General features: G+C 47.7%; 1 protein-coding gene across 3 annotated transcripts in view; it reads left to right on the top strand.

Moving 5' to 3' along the window:
- Positions 1-17,382, top strand: part of grid1b (glutamate receptor, ionotropic, delta 1b) — a 218,995-nt gene that overhangs the window by 106,002 nt on the left and 95,611 nt on the right. For all 3 annotated transcript variants that reach the window (XM_081697688.1, XM_035533704.2, XM_035533703.2), the window contains exon 3: positions 8,599-8,883. In XM_081697688.1, coding sequence (XP_081553814.1) covers positions 8,599-8,883 — 285 coding nt within the window. The remainder of the gene's footprint in view (positions 1-8,598; positions 8,884-17,382) is intronic.

Here is a 17,382-nt window from a genome sequence, read left to right as displayed (position 1 = left end):
AGCATTTTTGTGAGCGTGAACAGAGAGGGTTAGTCACGGCAGGGTTATGGTTAAGTTCTACCCCTTAACATGTGGCCTTTCCATACAAATAGTCCAGTCCATCAGAATATGACCCTCGCGTTAAAGTATTATACTTTTTAATGAATAATTGAAAAGTAGGCTCTTTCAGTCCATTATTTCCATTATAAAAGCAAAAGCAAAAAAGCAAAAAAGCAAAAAAAACAAAAAACCCAAAACACATCAAATCAGTGATTCCCAAATGAATGGTGCACTTCCATCTGATTACCGCTGAACGGAGAAGGCCAACGTCCTGCGGCCAACGTCCTTGGAATGTTGCTAATCACCTCACGGCTCCCCCTGATGGCTGTAACGGGTATGGCGATCACCTGTGACAGCAGTGCGTGTTCTCTCCTGCTTCTTCCCCTGACACTGACAGCTCGGTGAAGAGGAGGTGGTTGGTGAAAGTTTAAGTTGAATGTTAATATCTGCTACGTTTTCACAGAAAATCCCATTTATGCCCATTTATCCCTCTGAGGGGGGCGGGGCAGAGGGAGGGGGCAGAGCAGAGAGAGGGGGCGGAGACTTGACTTGCGAGCTGGCTCAAGCCGCCAAAAAACCGGAGATGAGGATCCGGTCCCTAGCCTAACCCCTAGCCTGACCCCACCTGACAAAAAGAAGGGTTTATCTTGTGCCAGGGCTGTGTTATGGTGCGTACGTATGCCAGACACACCGAGTACTCTGGGGGCACAAGCATGTGAATAGCTGTCTGGGGCCATGCGAGAGCTCGTCTTCAGAATGAACCCGGGGTGTTTTTTTTCACCAGGCCGCGTTATGCCCCTCCCCCCCAAAAGCTTTATCTCAGGCTGATGACATATAGTGCTTTGTTTGCAGATGCCCTCTGACCTCCTCACTGTTATCAGCCCAGCCAGACAGAAAGTGATCCTCTGAAGGGGCTTTGGTACATGCTAATGAAAATCTGCCAGTGAAAGTGTGTGTGCGGTGTCTGCTCTGATAGGAGGGCTGGTCAGAAAAAAAAACAAAACAACTTCCAACATCTTACTATCTTAAAATTTCTTCATGGTTCGTTGTTCACTTGTTCATTTGTTTATTTACTTTTTCACTTGTTGGTTCATTTACTTGTTTATATATTTATAATGTGATCTTTGTATTTCACAAATTGTGTCCCCAATAAGGAAATACATTTGAATACATCAAGTAGATTTTATGCATGAATCCCTTCAAACTGTAATATATAACTATAACAACTGTAGCCTGATCACATCTAGATCCTCAGAGGGGAGAAACATGGATGGATTTGTTTTTAGGTTTTATTCAGAGCAACGTGGTGTGAGTGACACAGGATTTTGCCACTTAGGTGGAGAGCAGGTGGGGCACGTGGGCGGAGAGCGGGTGGAGAGAGGGTGGAGAGGGGGAGTGGACCGTGGGCGGAGCGCGGGCGGAGAGCGGGTGGAGAGGGGGAGTGGACCGTGGGTGGAGCGCGGGCGGAGAGCGGGCGGAGAGCGGGTGGAGAGAGGGTGGAGAGGGGGAGTAGACCGTGGGCGGAGTGCGGGCGGAGAGTGGGCGGAGAGCGGGTGGAGAGAGGGTGGATAGGGGGAGTGACATGCACCCCTTTGTTAAACATTATCTGTCCCTCTGCAGTTGAACGTATCGTGGAAGCTCCTTTGTAACACCTCTATCATCTCCCTCTTTACATCCTTCTTTTAATTACACCACACGCCTCCGGAATGATTAAAACGTCTCTGAAAAAGAGGCAGAGGAAGGCTTTGAAATCCTCTATACCATCCTTGCAGCGTCACAGATGTAATTAATAGCCTTCATTAGGCCTGTGTATTGACGCTCCGTCGGTAGCAGGTCTGGGGAACTCGTCACAGGCGTCGTGCTCGTGTTTGGCGTCCTGAAATCTGTTGCGCGATGCCCTCGAGTCGCCTGCACGCAGTCCATTGTGCTTGCTGTATCCCGCCCCTCCCCGTGGAAGCCTAGATTCCGTTGGCCGGGTCCTGCTGCCGCCTCCTCAAGCCCCGCCCCACCCCACAGCTTCGTCCGTCCAGCCTGCTGTCGCTGGAGTGGGTGCTTGCTTTCTTTGCCTCACGGCTTGTTTTCACCTCGCTGGCGCATTAACGTGAAGAGCTGCGCTCTTGGAATAGCCGTCAGGTAGCACAGCAATCCAAGTGGACTCCTGCATCCGTCAAGGGGACTGCAGCTTGGCTGACGCCAGGGCCGCACAGCGAAACGTGCAAGCGGAGTTGCTAAAAAGGAGGGATCTCTGAGGCGCTTTGCTTTTAGCCTGGACCAGGGATTCTTTCTATGTTGGTGAGTTGCAGGTATCAGACAGCTGCCATGGATGTAGAGGATAGATACGATATAGATGCAAATTTTCAGACATTCCTCTTAGATGCAGAGGAAGTACCTTTCTTCTCGGAACACATCGAGGTGGCTACAGATCTCCTCCTCACGCACAATGGGCCGGACGGTATCCCCGTCCTTTTCCCATCTGCATCTCCTCAGGTTTGCGGGACAGCCCTGACTCGTTGGGTCCCGAGCAAGAGCCCTTGGGTGGCTACGGACTCCCAGTCCCTGAAAACACAGAAACACGTTTCCTGTTCTTCCTTCAAATTAAGACCATCAGTAAAAGCCTCATCTGACAAGAAAGGGAAGCCATCTTGAAAGCATCCAGAAAAGTTGCGATTACTTTGGCCAGTTTCACTGGCAGATCAGACCTGTCTTGTGTGAAGAATTCTGAAAGGGCTTCCACACAGAGTTGTAGCATGGCTAATGGTGAATGCATGCTAGCTTGCATTTATTTTCATTCTTTTCTATACCCATTGAAAACATTCCCCGAGCAAAGGTTATTACTTTATTATTAGCGATATGAACTTTTTTAGGTGCAATACTCCAGCATCGACAGAGACATGCCAGCCTCTCGACATTCCCTGAGTCAGGCGTTAAATTTAGCTTGGCACTCCTGCCTCCAGATCGGATCTAACATCGTACATCAAGACCCATATCAAACCCTGTGCCAGACCCTGACACCAAACAAGGACTCCCAGCACCCTACCTAAATATGCGCTCAAGTCCTGAGAAGTGTTTAATGATGATTGGCTTAGAAATTGTGCTTATTTGCATGGGGCATGACCTTAACAGAATACTAAACAGCTAATTACCATTAAGGAGCGCCCAAAATGGAACGTGATGGGTTCTGTTTAAAGGTAACACCACCAGGGCAGTGCCATGCCTTCCTAATCTCATGTGCCATAGCGACTCCCAGGCCCCAGAGCTTTCTGCTGGAGATAATAACATGATTTATTAGCCAGACTAACTGGGCAAAAACAACAAATCAGTCAACAGCATGAACATATAACCCCCCCCCTTCCCCCACCCACCTGCACACAGCTTTTTATGTGTGGTAGATTGTTTAACATGGTGTTTGTCACTGGAGTGTCCTGCCTGCGGCGCGTGTTTACTGGCAGGCGTGACGAAGACCGATCCTCGTTTCGCCGCAAGACGAAAACACTAAACAGAATAAACCCATAAAACAACACAGAGGGAGTGGCCTCATACTTGTCACTATGTGTAACTGCTGACCACGATGCTTGACTCTGCATGACACCGGTTCGTTCGAGGCTACTCGACGTTTCTGTGACCAAGACAAGCATGTGTGTGTTATGTAAGTGACTGTGTGAAGGATGAAGGTTTGATGTTCCAGGGATGTGTGTGATGGGAGATGGTACGCACAGTTTGCTCCAGTGGCTGATGGATCACCTTTAGCACTCTTTGCTCCTCCATATGGGTGTTATATTGTGCGTCTCCTTTTGCTGTCTTCTCCTGGCGGAGCGCGGGAAAAACCTGCGAGTACCCTCCCAGCCACCCAGCAGGTCCAATCTGGTTTGGGCTCGGTGCCATTTTTCTATTCAATAATGTGGTGTCCCCCAAAAGTGTTTCAAAGGGCAGGTGGTATTAAGTAGGGTTCTGTCCAGACTGACTGTAAGAGTCCAGGCCATTTGATTTACGAGCGTTACGCTCTGGGAGCCAATGCTTTTCTCAGCCAACCTGGTTTTGGTTTATTGTCAGGTTTTTCTGGAAAGTGCTGGAACCCTATGTCAGGAACATGCAGTGTGACATCATGCTTATCTAATTTGTTCTCCTGATTGTTTCAGGGCAGGAAAAACAAAACGTCCCAAAACTGGAGTGTCTGTCGTGTGCTTGCTCGGTGTCACCAAAAGAGAATAAAAAAAGCTTTAGGATTTGTTATAAATGAAGCAAAAACAGTATATCTGTACTCTCTTTCTCTCTCTCTCTCTCTCTCTCTCTCTCTCATTCTCTCACACAAGCACAAATCAACCATAAGCAGACGAAACACATAAGTGCAGTGTGGTTAATTCAGACAGACACTGAAACATTTTTAAAATAGCATTGATTATTGTGTTTCCAGAACTGCTAGCTCATATTCCTGGGAGGGTTCTGTGTGTTTGCGTGCGCGAGTGTGTGTGTGTTTGTTGAATGCTTGCATTGAACATCTGGAGGAATACAGTTAAGGTTCCCACGCGAGTCTGTGAGGAGCATTCTAAACACAAATGCTCGAAAAATCGACCCTTTCCCCTGCTTCTTGGGAAAATTCAAATACATCTGAGCGACACTTCTGAAGTGGACGGTGCCTCCATCTTAACTTGTTTTTAATGGACTCTCCCCATCAGTGTGGGCACGGAAAGGAACAGGTGTAGCGAAAGTACAGTTGAATGAAGCCCTTCCCTCAGAGCTTGAGGTGACGGCCCCATGGCGGGTTTTGGCAAACGAGTCCTCCCTGAGCCGAGCGCGCTTGCCTGTGCGGTGGCTGGTGCGAGTCTCATCTCCCCGTCACGGCGCTGAGCCGGCGTGTGTAAAACAGATTAACGGCCCGTGCAATTGATGCGGCTGCCTTCGTGTCCGAGGCAAATTTCTCCCAAGTTCCAGCCAGAGTGGGATTAAGCCACGCGAGGAACGAGCCAGCGCGCCATGCTCCGGTTCTGTGTTGTGGTCCGCATTAGTACTTTTAAAGGAGAAAAGGGAAAAACACTCCATGGCAGAGGTGTAATAGGACATAAAAGCCTTGTCTAGACGGTTGATTACCTCGTAATGGGAAACTGTACAGGAGCTCCAGGCTTTGGTTGTCAAAGGCAAAGACCTCTCAGCTTTTTGGGATTGGTGGTGGTGGAGGTGGGTGGGGGTTGAGTTGCTGGACTGAAGAACCTTCGCTTTAAGAATTACATTAAGAATAACAAAAGATGAATAAAATGGGGGAGGAGTCTGATCTACTTTGTAAATTTTGCTTACTTAAGATTTCGTGGGCTTTCATAAGCAGCGCACAGGAATAAAAGAAATAAATATGAAGAAATCGTTTTGCTTTGTGGTTTAGATGATTAGAGTTCTGTAAAGATGCTTTGTGTCAAGATGTAAAATAAAATATTATACATACAAAACTGAATCTAATGGAATACAATTGCATGAAAGATTTCAAACCATGGCTCTTTCTAGAGGAGGGATTCTGTCACACGGGTTTGTCTGTTGAAGGACCAAGGGGTTAGGTCAAAGCAAGGATGGTAATCACACACCTAGGTTCAGGTGGCCTTACCTCAAAGCTTTTATCTTGTTCCTGACATTTCAGCCTTGCCTGAGATTCTTTGCTCTTACATTTCAGAAACCATATTGTATCTTAAGCACATTGGATCACTGCCGGGATTAGGAGGGTTACCTCTAAAGTGTTCCATTACAGATTACCGATTACATATTTTAAAATGTCTGTTCTGAGCAAATGTCTGTGACATAATCCAAAAGTTTAACTGATGTAAAGTAACATAATTTGATTCCTTACTTTAGGGTTACTTTTTAACTCATTTACTGCTAAGGATTTTCATGAAACCGGTAAACTACCATGCCAGACAGTATGGCCACTAACAAGGTTCCTCGGGTTCCTGTATTTCATCTGTGCAGACTGATGAACAGGTCAGGCGATGTGTAAAAGATGGCATATAAACAGCCAGTTCAGCAGTCTGGCATTACCGAGAAGTCCTACCAAACAGTCCTAGTACACTCCCACCAGTGCATATCTCCCAGACAGGTGTAGAACATTCTGGAATCAGAGAGAACAAACTTCCTTGTTGCAAACCTGTAGTGCTTTATTGGAATATTCGGAATAAAAACTTCCATGAAAGGGGATCATGGTCTCGGTTATTTACATTAAAAAAAACATTTTGCTGAAGATACTCTCTTTGTTAGAAACTTCATAGGTCCCGGTTGAGAAGGGGTGTATTCTGAAAAGCAGACTATAATCCACATAATAACACAGTAAGCAGGAATTTATCGTTGGATAACAACAGCGGGAGAAAAGAGGAAAAAAATGCATCATCAACAACAACACGAAAATTCATTTCATCAAGGTTAACTTTTATTGAACACGAATGAAGTCGCATTAACCAAATACCGTAATGAAAAACAATTCTCATGTTTACAGCGGGGGGGGGGGGGGGGGAGTCTGTGTACACAATAAACGACGCTATTAGCGCGCAAATTGCGCGTTAATGAAAGCGATGTCGCACGTCTGTTTTCCAGTCACCTCGTGCCACGAGGGAACAAAGGCGGAGCGCACGAACACGCCTGGGCTCGGCACGCGCACGTTCGACGGCCACGTGGCTATAGCATGACAGTGGTTATAAGGTTATAATATGTAATAATATGTTATATCCTAGTTATAAGGTTATAAGGTTATAATATGTTATATCCTGGTTATAAGGTTATAATATGTTATATCCTAGTTATAAGGTTATAATGTTATAATATGTTATATCCTGGTTATAAGGTTATAATATGTTATATCCTAGTTATAAGGTTATAATATGTTATATCCTGGTTATAAGGTTATACTATGTTATAATAAGTTATATCCTAGTTATAAGATTATAATATGTTATAATATGTTATATCCTAGTTATAAGCTTATAATATGTTATATCCTGGTTATAAGGTTATATGTTATAATATGTTATATCCTAGTTATAAGGTTATAATATGTTATAATATGTTATATCCTGGTTATAAGGTTATGATATATTATATCGTAGTTGTAAGGTTATAATATGTTATATCCTGGTTCTAATGTTGTAATATGTTATATCCTTGTTATAATGTTATGTTATATCTTTGTTATAAGATAATAATATATTATGTCCTTGTTATAATGTTGTAATATATTATATCCTATGTTATAATGTTATGTTATATCTTTGTTATAGTGTTATAATAAATCATATCTTTGTTATAACATTGTTATATCCTTTTGTTATAATGTTATGTTATATCCTTGTTATATTGTTGTAATATATTTATATTCTTATTATACGTTATAATGCAATCCTGCTAGCAATCACTGTTTTTAAAATTGTACCAGTAATCTATGTACTACCATTTTTATGTAAGTGTAATGGAGTACAGTTCTGTTTTTAATATCCTGGTTATGTAACGTGTATTCTGTTATTACTCAACCCTGCTCCCTGTGAGATTTGATTGGTGCTAAAAAAAGATCCTACAGTTCAAACAATGGGATTATGGGCCACACTGTGGGATTAGCAGTGTCTTTGACTGTGGAGGACTTTAGTTAATAAATGTGTGTGTGTGTTGGGGGGTGTCGGCGCGCGTGTGAAAAAGTGAGTAATGTGATCTGTCTGCGCTCTTTGCCATCAGGCAAGTTAACCGAAATAAAGAAAGTAATTTCTTAAGCCTGAAAACAAGACTGAGTGCCTCAAAGGGTTTTACCCTGATTCAGTTTCAATACAATTCTGTGTGTGTGTGTGTGTGTGTGTGTGTGAGAGAGAGAGAGAGAGAGAGAGAGAGAAAGAGAGAAAGAGAGAGAGAAAGAGAGAGAATGGTTGCTTATGTACAGAATCAATGTGTACAAAGTCAAGTGTTTGTTTTTTTTACTTTTGGGTGTGTGTGTGTGTGGGAGGATCAATGTGGTCAGACCTCTTTGATTACTGCATAATTTGTTTAGATCCACATGGCTATCCTCCTGTAGAAACTGGATTTACAGAATCAAACCTTTTGACTGACCGCTGTAGGAGAAATCCCCCCAAAGCCTGAGATCTGTTCGTAAGCCTGTGGATCTCTGTATAAGTTTGAGTAGCCTAGTAAACATACAGAACTGATCACAGAACAGTCTCTCAAAGAAGGGAAGTGTACTGCATCTGAACAGTGACCTGCACAAAGGCCATATAAATAATAATAAAATAATACTGTTATTATAAATAATAAAAAATGTCCTTATAATATGGGATGGAGCTGAGCTATGCGTGTGTACCTTGTTTATAGACTTCCATTAGCGTCCTTTCTGTTACTTTGTTTATATATCACTACTTATAGAAGAAACCCTGCCTTTCTGAGTCAGAAATGTATGTTTCAATAATGTGTCCTCATTATGCTCTGTTGTTCTAAGTGCGTTCAAAGCGGCCTGAATCACTTTTCTCTGTTTGCTCGCTCTCTCTCTCTCTCTCTCTCTCTCTCTCTCTCTCTCTCTCTCTCTCTCTCTCTCTCTCCCTCTCTCTCGTCCTGCAGCCTGCGAGCTGATGACTCAGGGCATCCTAGCCCTGGTGACGTCCACAGGCTGTGCCTCAGCGAGCGCGCTGCAGTCGCTGACCGATGCCATGCACATCCCTCACCTGTATGTGCAGCGCAGCGGCGGGGGGTCCCCACGCACTGCCTGCCGTCTCAACCCCAGCCCCGAGGGCGAGCGCTACACGCTGGCCGCCCGGCCGCCGGTGCGCCTCAGCGACGTGGCACTCGCTCTGGTTGGGGAGCTGCGCTGGCGAAAGTTCATCGTCTTCTATGACAGCGATTACGGTCAGTGCTGTGACACCCCCCACACACACACACACAGCTGAACTACTGAACTGTTCTGAGCAGTCCTGACCTTTTCATTCCAGCTCTGTAATCTCACATCAGGCTTAAAGTTCTGACGTTTTTCATTCTAGCTTGGCAATCTCACACTGGTCTTAAGGTTCTGACCTGTTTCATTCCAGTTTGGTAATCTCACAGTGGTTTTAAGGCTTCTCTTTGAGGACAGAATTGTAGGATATTATATACCCCATTAGCTTTGTTTTATCAAATCATGTGCCTAAAGAATACCCTGGAACCGGACCGCTGTTACCATGACAATTACTGCAATTACTCATTAGGACCTTGTGTCTCTGTATCTGTTTATCGAAGACTGCTCCTCAGAAAATGTTCAGAGAGGCCTGTTAAAATGTATGTGCTGATTGTCGGTCTTCTGATTGGTGCAGCCCGCGCGGCGGTGTGCAAAAATATCGTCGGCGCTGCTGGGGTCGTTGGTTTTCACACCCACTCCTCTGTGGGAGCCCTGATTCTGAGAGTGCCAAGAGAAGCCTGACCGGCGGATATTTTAAACCTCATAAACCATTCTTGGGAGCCACTGATTGGAGGGGGGGGCGAGGTGGAGCATGCAGGAGCGATGGAAGTTCCCATCGAGCTCCTTATGTCTAAGCGCCTTGCCCGGTGCTCCCTGTTGCCTGCATCAGCCTGTAACGGGTCTGCGTTTTCCAGGTTGGCAGGAGCTCATGGATGCGAAGTTTGGATAGTTTTACAGCATGTGTTAAAAGCGAGGCTGTCCAGAATGGCTGATTCTGTCCCTCCCTGACACATGGGGAAAATATTACAGTGCAATTTGTGTTGTGTGTGTGTGTGTGGGTGAGCATGTGCGTGCAGTACATGTGTGCATGTGTACATGTGTCTGTTTGAGTCTATGGCTCATGAGTTCATGAATGACCTCAGTTCAGCTCAGACTCGTGGAGATGCTTCTATAACATGCGAGGTTCAGTGAGCAGAAACCCCACCTCACCTGGGGCATGTCAGCCTGTAACAGTGACGCAGCTGAAACACAGTAAACGAATCTAATCACAGTACGGATGGAATTGCATTCGGGACGCATTCTGTGGGGTCAAAGGAAGAAAGAATTTTTCATACAGATAGGCAACCTCACGGTGATACAATTATGACCTAAAAGTAATAAACAGATTTGGATTAATACAATGATCACTGCAGATTGCGTAGATGAAAAATCCTTACAAGATCACTACTAGTGGGAATTTCCAGGTCTCACTGATTGCTCCTGTGTTTCCTCCTTTGCATTCTAAACCAGATCGGTTTAATTAACCCGATCATTCAGTTAGCAGTCTCTAGCGATTACTGCGTTTCCATTGAGTTCAAGGTGATTAGTGTTATGAACATCTTTAACTGGATTGTTTAAATGTGGCCCATCTGCTCTGGGAAGAGCAGAATTGGCAGTTGTATTATTTGAACCCTTAATTCATTGGCTAATCGATTGCTTAAATGCTGGTTAATCTGAGAAAATCCGTATATGTCACAGTACGGTCATGGTGTGAGTGAGACACAATAATCTGGTTATTCTGTTTACATTAGGATCTCACACATCTCTTGGACTGTTCTAGATTTTTCCCCAGACTGTTAAAATGGTTAATCCCACACTTGCGTGACTTAAAAGATTCCCCGCCCGGCATGATTTCCGGAGTAATATTTCCACCTGGAACTGTACCGGTGCTGGCGACTGGAATCCCTGGAATTCTATTTTTGCTACCCTACCCCGGAGTGACTGTGAAGGAGGGAGTGCGCGTGGACACAGATCCAAGCGGTTTGTTTAACCCCTGTGAGCAGGAGGATCTGTGCAGGGAGCGCGAGGACCTCAGAGGCAGAACGCAGCGGGGGCGTGGCATCGGCCCCCGGCGGTATCCGCGGCGACACAGACCCAGTGGACTCGGCTTTGGCTGCTCTGTCGCCTACTCAGGAACATTCTACTCACGTTTTTTTTTGTTGTTGTTGTTGGGTTTTTTTTCAAGGCAGCTGGAAGAAAGGGGGGCACATTTGTTTAAATTAAGGCCCGTGCAGGGGTGTATTGGCAGCAGATGGGGCTCAGGTTCGGCCGTCCGGACGCAGCTCCTGTCCAAGCACCCTCTGACAGGAGAGAGATTGTGATTAAGGGGAGGTGCCGGATTACCGCCTGGCCTCCCGTCGCTCTCTCGGCAATGTTCCGTCTCTTGGCCTTCTCCTTCTCCGGATCCGACGTTCCCACGTGCCTGCTGGGTACCTGAGCAAACTAAATAAACCAGGCCCAGCGCCAAGGGCTGCCTTGCCCGTGCTGCGCGGTGATAATATCAGATGGGTCATTTTCGCGCGGCATCAGTTGTCTCTTTGTTGAAGCCATGCACCGGTTCGCTACAGAGCCCCTCTTTTGGCCGGCGCTGCCAGGAACTTCACAAGCGCTGTTTTAAAGGGGCCGGCGTTTCCTGGTGGGGCTCCGGCTCCAAACAAGCTCCGGGCTCTTAACCACATCCGCGGCAGTGCAGCTAATGTTTTGCTCTGTGGAGCGAGAACTGGATTCTTCACCACTCAAGAGAATAACAGCAGACAGACAGAAAACAGGAGTAAAAGAGCCAAAACAACAACAAAAAAAAACTCAACTCACACACACACACACACACACACACACACACACTATTTCACAGTTGATAAACAAACAAAACAAAACAACTTCATCCATGCTTCTCTGTTCTTTAACATTTAGCGTCGTTTTTTATTTTACATTTTTTTTAGAAGTCCACGTGTAATTGAGTCATTTGCATATTCACACAAAGCTACGTTTCACTAAATCTCTTTCGCGGGCAGCTGTCTGCCTCAGTGCTGGTGTGTGAGGGTACATGAGCATGTGCGTCCTCTGTTGCCTGAGCACATTAAGAGCCTTTCTCACTTGTCTTTCTGCCTCACCACCCGGCGGGTTTTACGGGGGTTAGGAGCGGCATTTACTCAGCCGGTCTGGCAACAAGCAACAAAGGATGCGATTTGGCACCTTTGACCTTTCCTCCTGTTCAATTCACGTGCGAACTCTCTCGGTAACTCACTCTGAGGAGGAGACAGAGGGAGGGCCCACGCCTCGCCAGACATAGAAAAGAAGCTCCCATAAACAGCGGCAGTGCATGCCTCCAGCGCGCACCAAAAAAGGCAATATTGTGCATTATTTATGATATTTCAAACCAGAGACGCATCTTAGGCATTACTAGGGACATTAAAGAAGGACATAGCCTTTGGCTCGAGGACAGATCTTTATGAAACTGATGCAATGAGAGTGCACCAAGTCTTGGGAGTCTGCTTTTCTTTGCGCGTAACTTTCAAATAAAGTTAGCCGCTGTCCTTATGTGTTGGGCGCGCGGTACTGGTTGTGTGCTGGAAACAGTGCCTGAAAATGCGGCTAACTCACCGAAGCCCCCCGCCCCCAAGTGCTTCGCTCGCTCTTACTAATGGGCCCAAAACTTTTTCGGCCGAACCCATAGCAGCGTGATTGCGCACCCCCCCCCCCCCTCCCCGGGGGGGGGGGGCTTTCTGGAACTTTCCGGAAAGATTTAGCTCGTCCTGCTGTGCTATCCTTCTCCCATTGGCTGGTGGGGTGGTGCGTGCGCTTGGAGTCCCGCCAGAAAACCCTCCGCCAGAGAGTCACCTTCAGCCCGGCCCGCCTTGGCTCCCCGCGTGGGTGATTCATCACCTGTTTGCGCTGTGCGAGTGGTCCGTACCTCCCTGGCAGGGAAACAAAGGCTTGCTTACTGTAGCAGTTCTGGAAGCCCGCTGGCCTGGAATTAATGCCGGCCGCGGCTGGATGAATGAGCGACGCTCCGAGTATTCCATTTACAGGCGCAGAGCCTCCGTCCAAAAATCTGTAGTCTCCGCGGAACGCGGGATGTCATTCGCGTTGAGTTATGATGCCGAGGTGCTCTCCTGACTGCAGGAGCTTTATACATCCCGATCCCCTCCTAAATAAAACTTCTGAATATCAACTCGGCCACTGTGGTAGTGAGAAAGAATGCAGTGACTTAACACAGTCCTCGGCTGTGGGTTCCGTGATGAAATGCGTCTTACTGAACAAGCTCGGGGCTCGAGGTCAGCTTTATAAAACAAGCCTTTATTTCTGTCTCTTTGCTCTATGAATGTATCGGTTTGCAGAAGTTCAGCGTTTCAGTTGGATTCAGTCTCCCATCTGCCACGTGGGCTGGAGGTGTGCGGGCCAACCAAACGGCACCTGTTTTCATTAACACCTCTCATCTAGGTGCAAGTGATGAGTTCATTAGTGAAGTAGGTGGTGTCTGGGTCTGTCGTCCGGGTCTGTCGTCCGGGTCTGTCGTCTGGGTCTGGCCACAGCACCTACAAACCCTGCGGGCCTGAATGCAGCGATTGCTTTCCTTCCTGCTGAGCTGAGCAGATTATGGCAGGGGGACACCTGGGAGGAGGAGCTGGCTGTGGGTCGTGGTTGGTGTGGGTGGAGACAGCAGGTGACACTGAGACAGGCTGTGACGACAGGTATGGGTGAAACAGGTGGAGACAGTAGGTGGTGCAGTGACGGGCGGAGACAGTAGGTGGTGCTGAGCCCCGTGTCAGTGTGTGCAACCAAAGCCGCTAGTCACAGACAAAAGACCTCACCCCTGAACTCCTTAACGGTCTTTATCCACCAAAAAACAAACGCGTGAGCCCCTCTCCCCCTCAAAATCATACACAACGGCTGAGTGGCGGAGTGTGTGTGTGTGTGTGTGTGTGTGTGCTGTAAAGCCTTCCAAAATGCCACTGTACATAACAAAGCTCATTACGCATGGAAAGAAGTGCGCTGTGGGCGAGGTCTAAACCGTTCGCGCTCACCTGGTCGTTCATCCGAGCAAAGGACCCTTTAATCACGTGTAATTGTCTGCTGCTCAGAATAACGACCGCCGTGATCTAAATGAAGGAGTGTGAGGACTACAGAAATGCATGCTGCTTCCTGCTCTCATGGAACACTGCCTACAAATCCCAGCAAGAAAGCAACTCGAGTTGTGTGGAGCATCCTGTGCTCTGGACCAGTTTCCCTATACACCTTACGCCCGGTCAGGGCCTCCGGAGCATCCCAGCTGTGGCTGGACTCCAATTCCCAGCAAGACTGGGCTAGGGCTCCGATAGCACTACTTTGATGGCTCGAAGTTTCCTCTTCTCGGCTGTTTGTCCTTCTGTGTAGTGCCTGTGCGGAAACTGAACGCATAGTCGTCACGCTGTCCTTGTAGAGACGTTTTGTTATTTCTACCGACCCTGTCATTTGTGTGCATGTTGTGTTTTCTTCACTGATTAAAAAGATCTGAATGGTTTTTTGTTTTGCTTTCTGTTTTTTTTGTTGTTGTTGTTGTTGTTATCTTTTTCTTTTCCCTGTGCAGGAGTGTTGAAGCCAGCTTTAATTTTGCGGGGCTGCCGGTAATTTTCTCTTTGAGCGGTTTCAGTAATTCTGATCTAATTACGGCAGAGTGAATGGCTGGCTCCTGCTCACTGCCATGTTAAATGACACCCCTCGCTCCTCCGACATGGGCACCTCTCAGCAGGAATTATTTCCCCAATTCACTTCAGACTCCATCGACAGGTCACGCATGCTTTTGAAGGGGATTATGGGATAGAAACACTCAGAGTCCTCCCCTGTTCATGTGGGGGGGGGGGGGGGGGTTGTTGTATGCTGCGGTCTTTTGAGTACGGAAGAATGGCAGAGATGCCAAATTTTCCGGATTCAGCCAGCTTGGGTTAACGGCATGTTTTTTTTCTCCTGGAAATGAGTGGGAATTGCTCTTTTGAAAGGTTCGCTCAGGGAGGTTATAAAGTGAATAAAAATGGTAGTGGCAGTAGTACCGTTCCGCTGTAGAGTACCGCCCTCGGACGGTGACCGGACTGAACGCAAGGACCCGTCGCAGGGGCGCAGCCGGCTGGTTTCGTCCGGGCCAACACGGAGGCGACGACCTTCGGCGTTTGCGCTAGGGATCTGAACGTAGGGGTGGGGGCTGCAAGCTCCCCTCGCAGCTGCGGCCGGTGCTACTACGAGCTCGGTAAATAATAAATATGTATGCGGGTGTAATGACATCTCTCCCGCCCACAGCCGGTGAGCCGGCCAGTCGTGTTAACAGGGCAGAAGACAACGTGGAAAATGCTGTCTCGGCGAGACCAGCCGGACGGCCTTTGAAAGCAGGACCTTTACACTCATATGATTCGTGGTGGCAGGCTGGTGTCGGTGATAGTGTATTTGTGCGGCCGGCGGGCGATATTGTGGGCGCACCTGCAACTTCAATATTTGCCGTGGTTCTGTGTGCTGGTCTCGGGCTACGTCTTTGATGTTTTGTCTTATTATGCTTCCTAATTGGGCGGCGGTGTGTGTGCGTGCGCGCGCGCGTGTATGTGTGCGGTCAGAGGCGGTCTGTCAAGGCCGTGTTAGTTAATATTCCTGAAGAAGCTGTCCACGGGGGTGTTGGGACCAGAACGCATGTGTAGCATATGGAAATGAAATATAATGAGTAAGAATTATGCAATGTTCAGAAAGAAAAGACAGTAAGCAAGTGAGCCTTTTATCCTAGCGGACTCCGCTACAGCGTCGTGTTTAACCAAGCAGACACCATCACAGCTTCGGATTTTCACGTTTTCCTGGACCTTCAGAGCTCCGCATTTGCAGGCTTTTTAAAATTTGTTCAGCATCCTTTGTCATTCCGTATTTCAGTATTTCAGGGCCGTTTCGCACGGACAGGCCAGTTTCTCGCAGTAGGGAGCAGCACCGAGGGGAGGTGCGCTTTCAGGATCAGGCGTCCTGGACGTGGATGGTGGGCCCCAGCCGGAAGGTGGTGCCGAGGGAGCTAAGTGGTCACCTCCTCTGTCTCCTGATGGACGCGGGGTCTTGCACCGCCCTGTACCCCAGGCCTGAGCTCCATCTGAAATTTGGTTTCATTTAAAGAGGCTTTGTCTGTTTATATATTTATTTGTTTGTTTGTCCTTGCTGCTTTCCTCATCCATAAGAGCTGAGGTCAGCGGTCCTGCCTGCGTGGGAGCGCCGGGCGCAAACACGCGTTCCCTGCGGCGTTGCCTGTGGTGTCTCTTCTCTCGGGGGGAGATTTGTTCGGAACGACCTTGGGTCGAGGTCGCAGAGACTTCCGCCACGTCCTGCGCTGACGGATAAGTGGGCTGTAGCGTGAACTGGTGTGACCTGTGTTACTTTCGCTCAGGCTAATCGCAGGCATGGAGGTGACCTTCCCGTCACGGTTATGCCACTTCTTTCGATGAATATGATCATTTTTATGTTATGCTCCGTGAACATTGCTTCTAAACAATTTCATAACAGGAAAGCATTTCCTAGCCCGGTTGCTACTATCTATGTGAGTAAATATCAGAAATCAATCTCTCTCTCTCTTTTTCTCCCTTTGTCTCTATTTTATCTTTTTCCTGTTTCTGTCTCTTTTTCTGTCTCTCTCTATCTCTGTATCTCCCTCCCTCTCTCTCTCTCTCTCTCTCTCTCTCTCTCTCTCTCTCATATTTTCTCTCTCTGTAGTAACAGCTGTCATGGGTTGCTCTCTCATCCCAGGAGAGGTCATCTAGTATCAGATTCATCTTTCCCGCATTATTACTTTCCTGGTGGTAAACTCGGCAATAAACTGATCCTAGACCGGAGCTTGTTCTGTGAAAAACTCTAACACTCTAGCACAGCCCCTGCATTCTGGGCAACTGTGAGATTTTTTTCCCCACTTTTTTTTTTTTTTTACAGGGCTCACAGTGCTCTGGGGTGTGAAGAGTTGTTCCTAGCCTCCGTCAGACACGGCCCGGGAATGAGCAGCGATCGCAAGCCGCCTCGGCCGTGCACGTTAGCCAGGAGTACGGGCCACGGTCACCTCCGAGACTCATAGTCATCTTACCTCTCACCGTCTTCCTGCTTCTCCGCCCACCCCTCCCCTCCCCCACAGGAAGTGCTGTAAGATCACAGGGCTGTCACCCGCAGCTGATGAAGCGCTCCTCGAATGCTGCGGTCTGGAAACGGGATTTGTCTCCGCCTCCGTGGGAACGCAGCAAGGCTAAATGAATGGCCTTCGCGGCCTTCTGCCGCTTCCATAAGCGCTTCCGATCGCGGGCGCAGCACGGGACAATAATGCGCAACCGCTAAAAAAAGGAATGAGCGTGGTGGTGGATGACAGCGCAGGCCGATAAACGCTGAGGGGGAATGACACGAGGGAGGGAGCAAGGTGCATTGTGGGTGCAGTGAATGATTAAATCACATACCAGCTTAAATGAGATCGGTCCCGGCCAGCGACGAGGAAAACGAACCCCACGGGTTAGCCGTCCACGGACGGGCCAGGGACGGCCCGGAGGCATCGTGCCTATGAAACGCCATTTCCCAGAAACCTCAGCATCTCTTATCAGTCCCTCTGTTTTTTTTTTCTTCTTTTCTTCGTAAACGCTTCCACCATCGCCTTAGAGCTGAATATTCAGCTGGACAGAAGAAAAGGA

This window comes from Electrophorus electricus, chromosome 15 (assembly GCF_041902795.1).
Source record: "Electrophorus electricus isolate QZ-2024a chromosome 15, ASM4190279v1, whole genome shotgun sequence".
In the NCBI taxonomy this organism is placed as follows: Eukaryota; Metazoa; Chordata; class Actinopteri; order Gymnotiformes; family Gymnotidae; genus Electrophorus; species Electrophorus electricus.
This window is presented reverse-complemented; position numbering and strand designations above follow the sequence as displayed.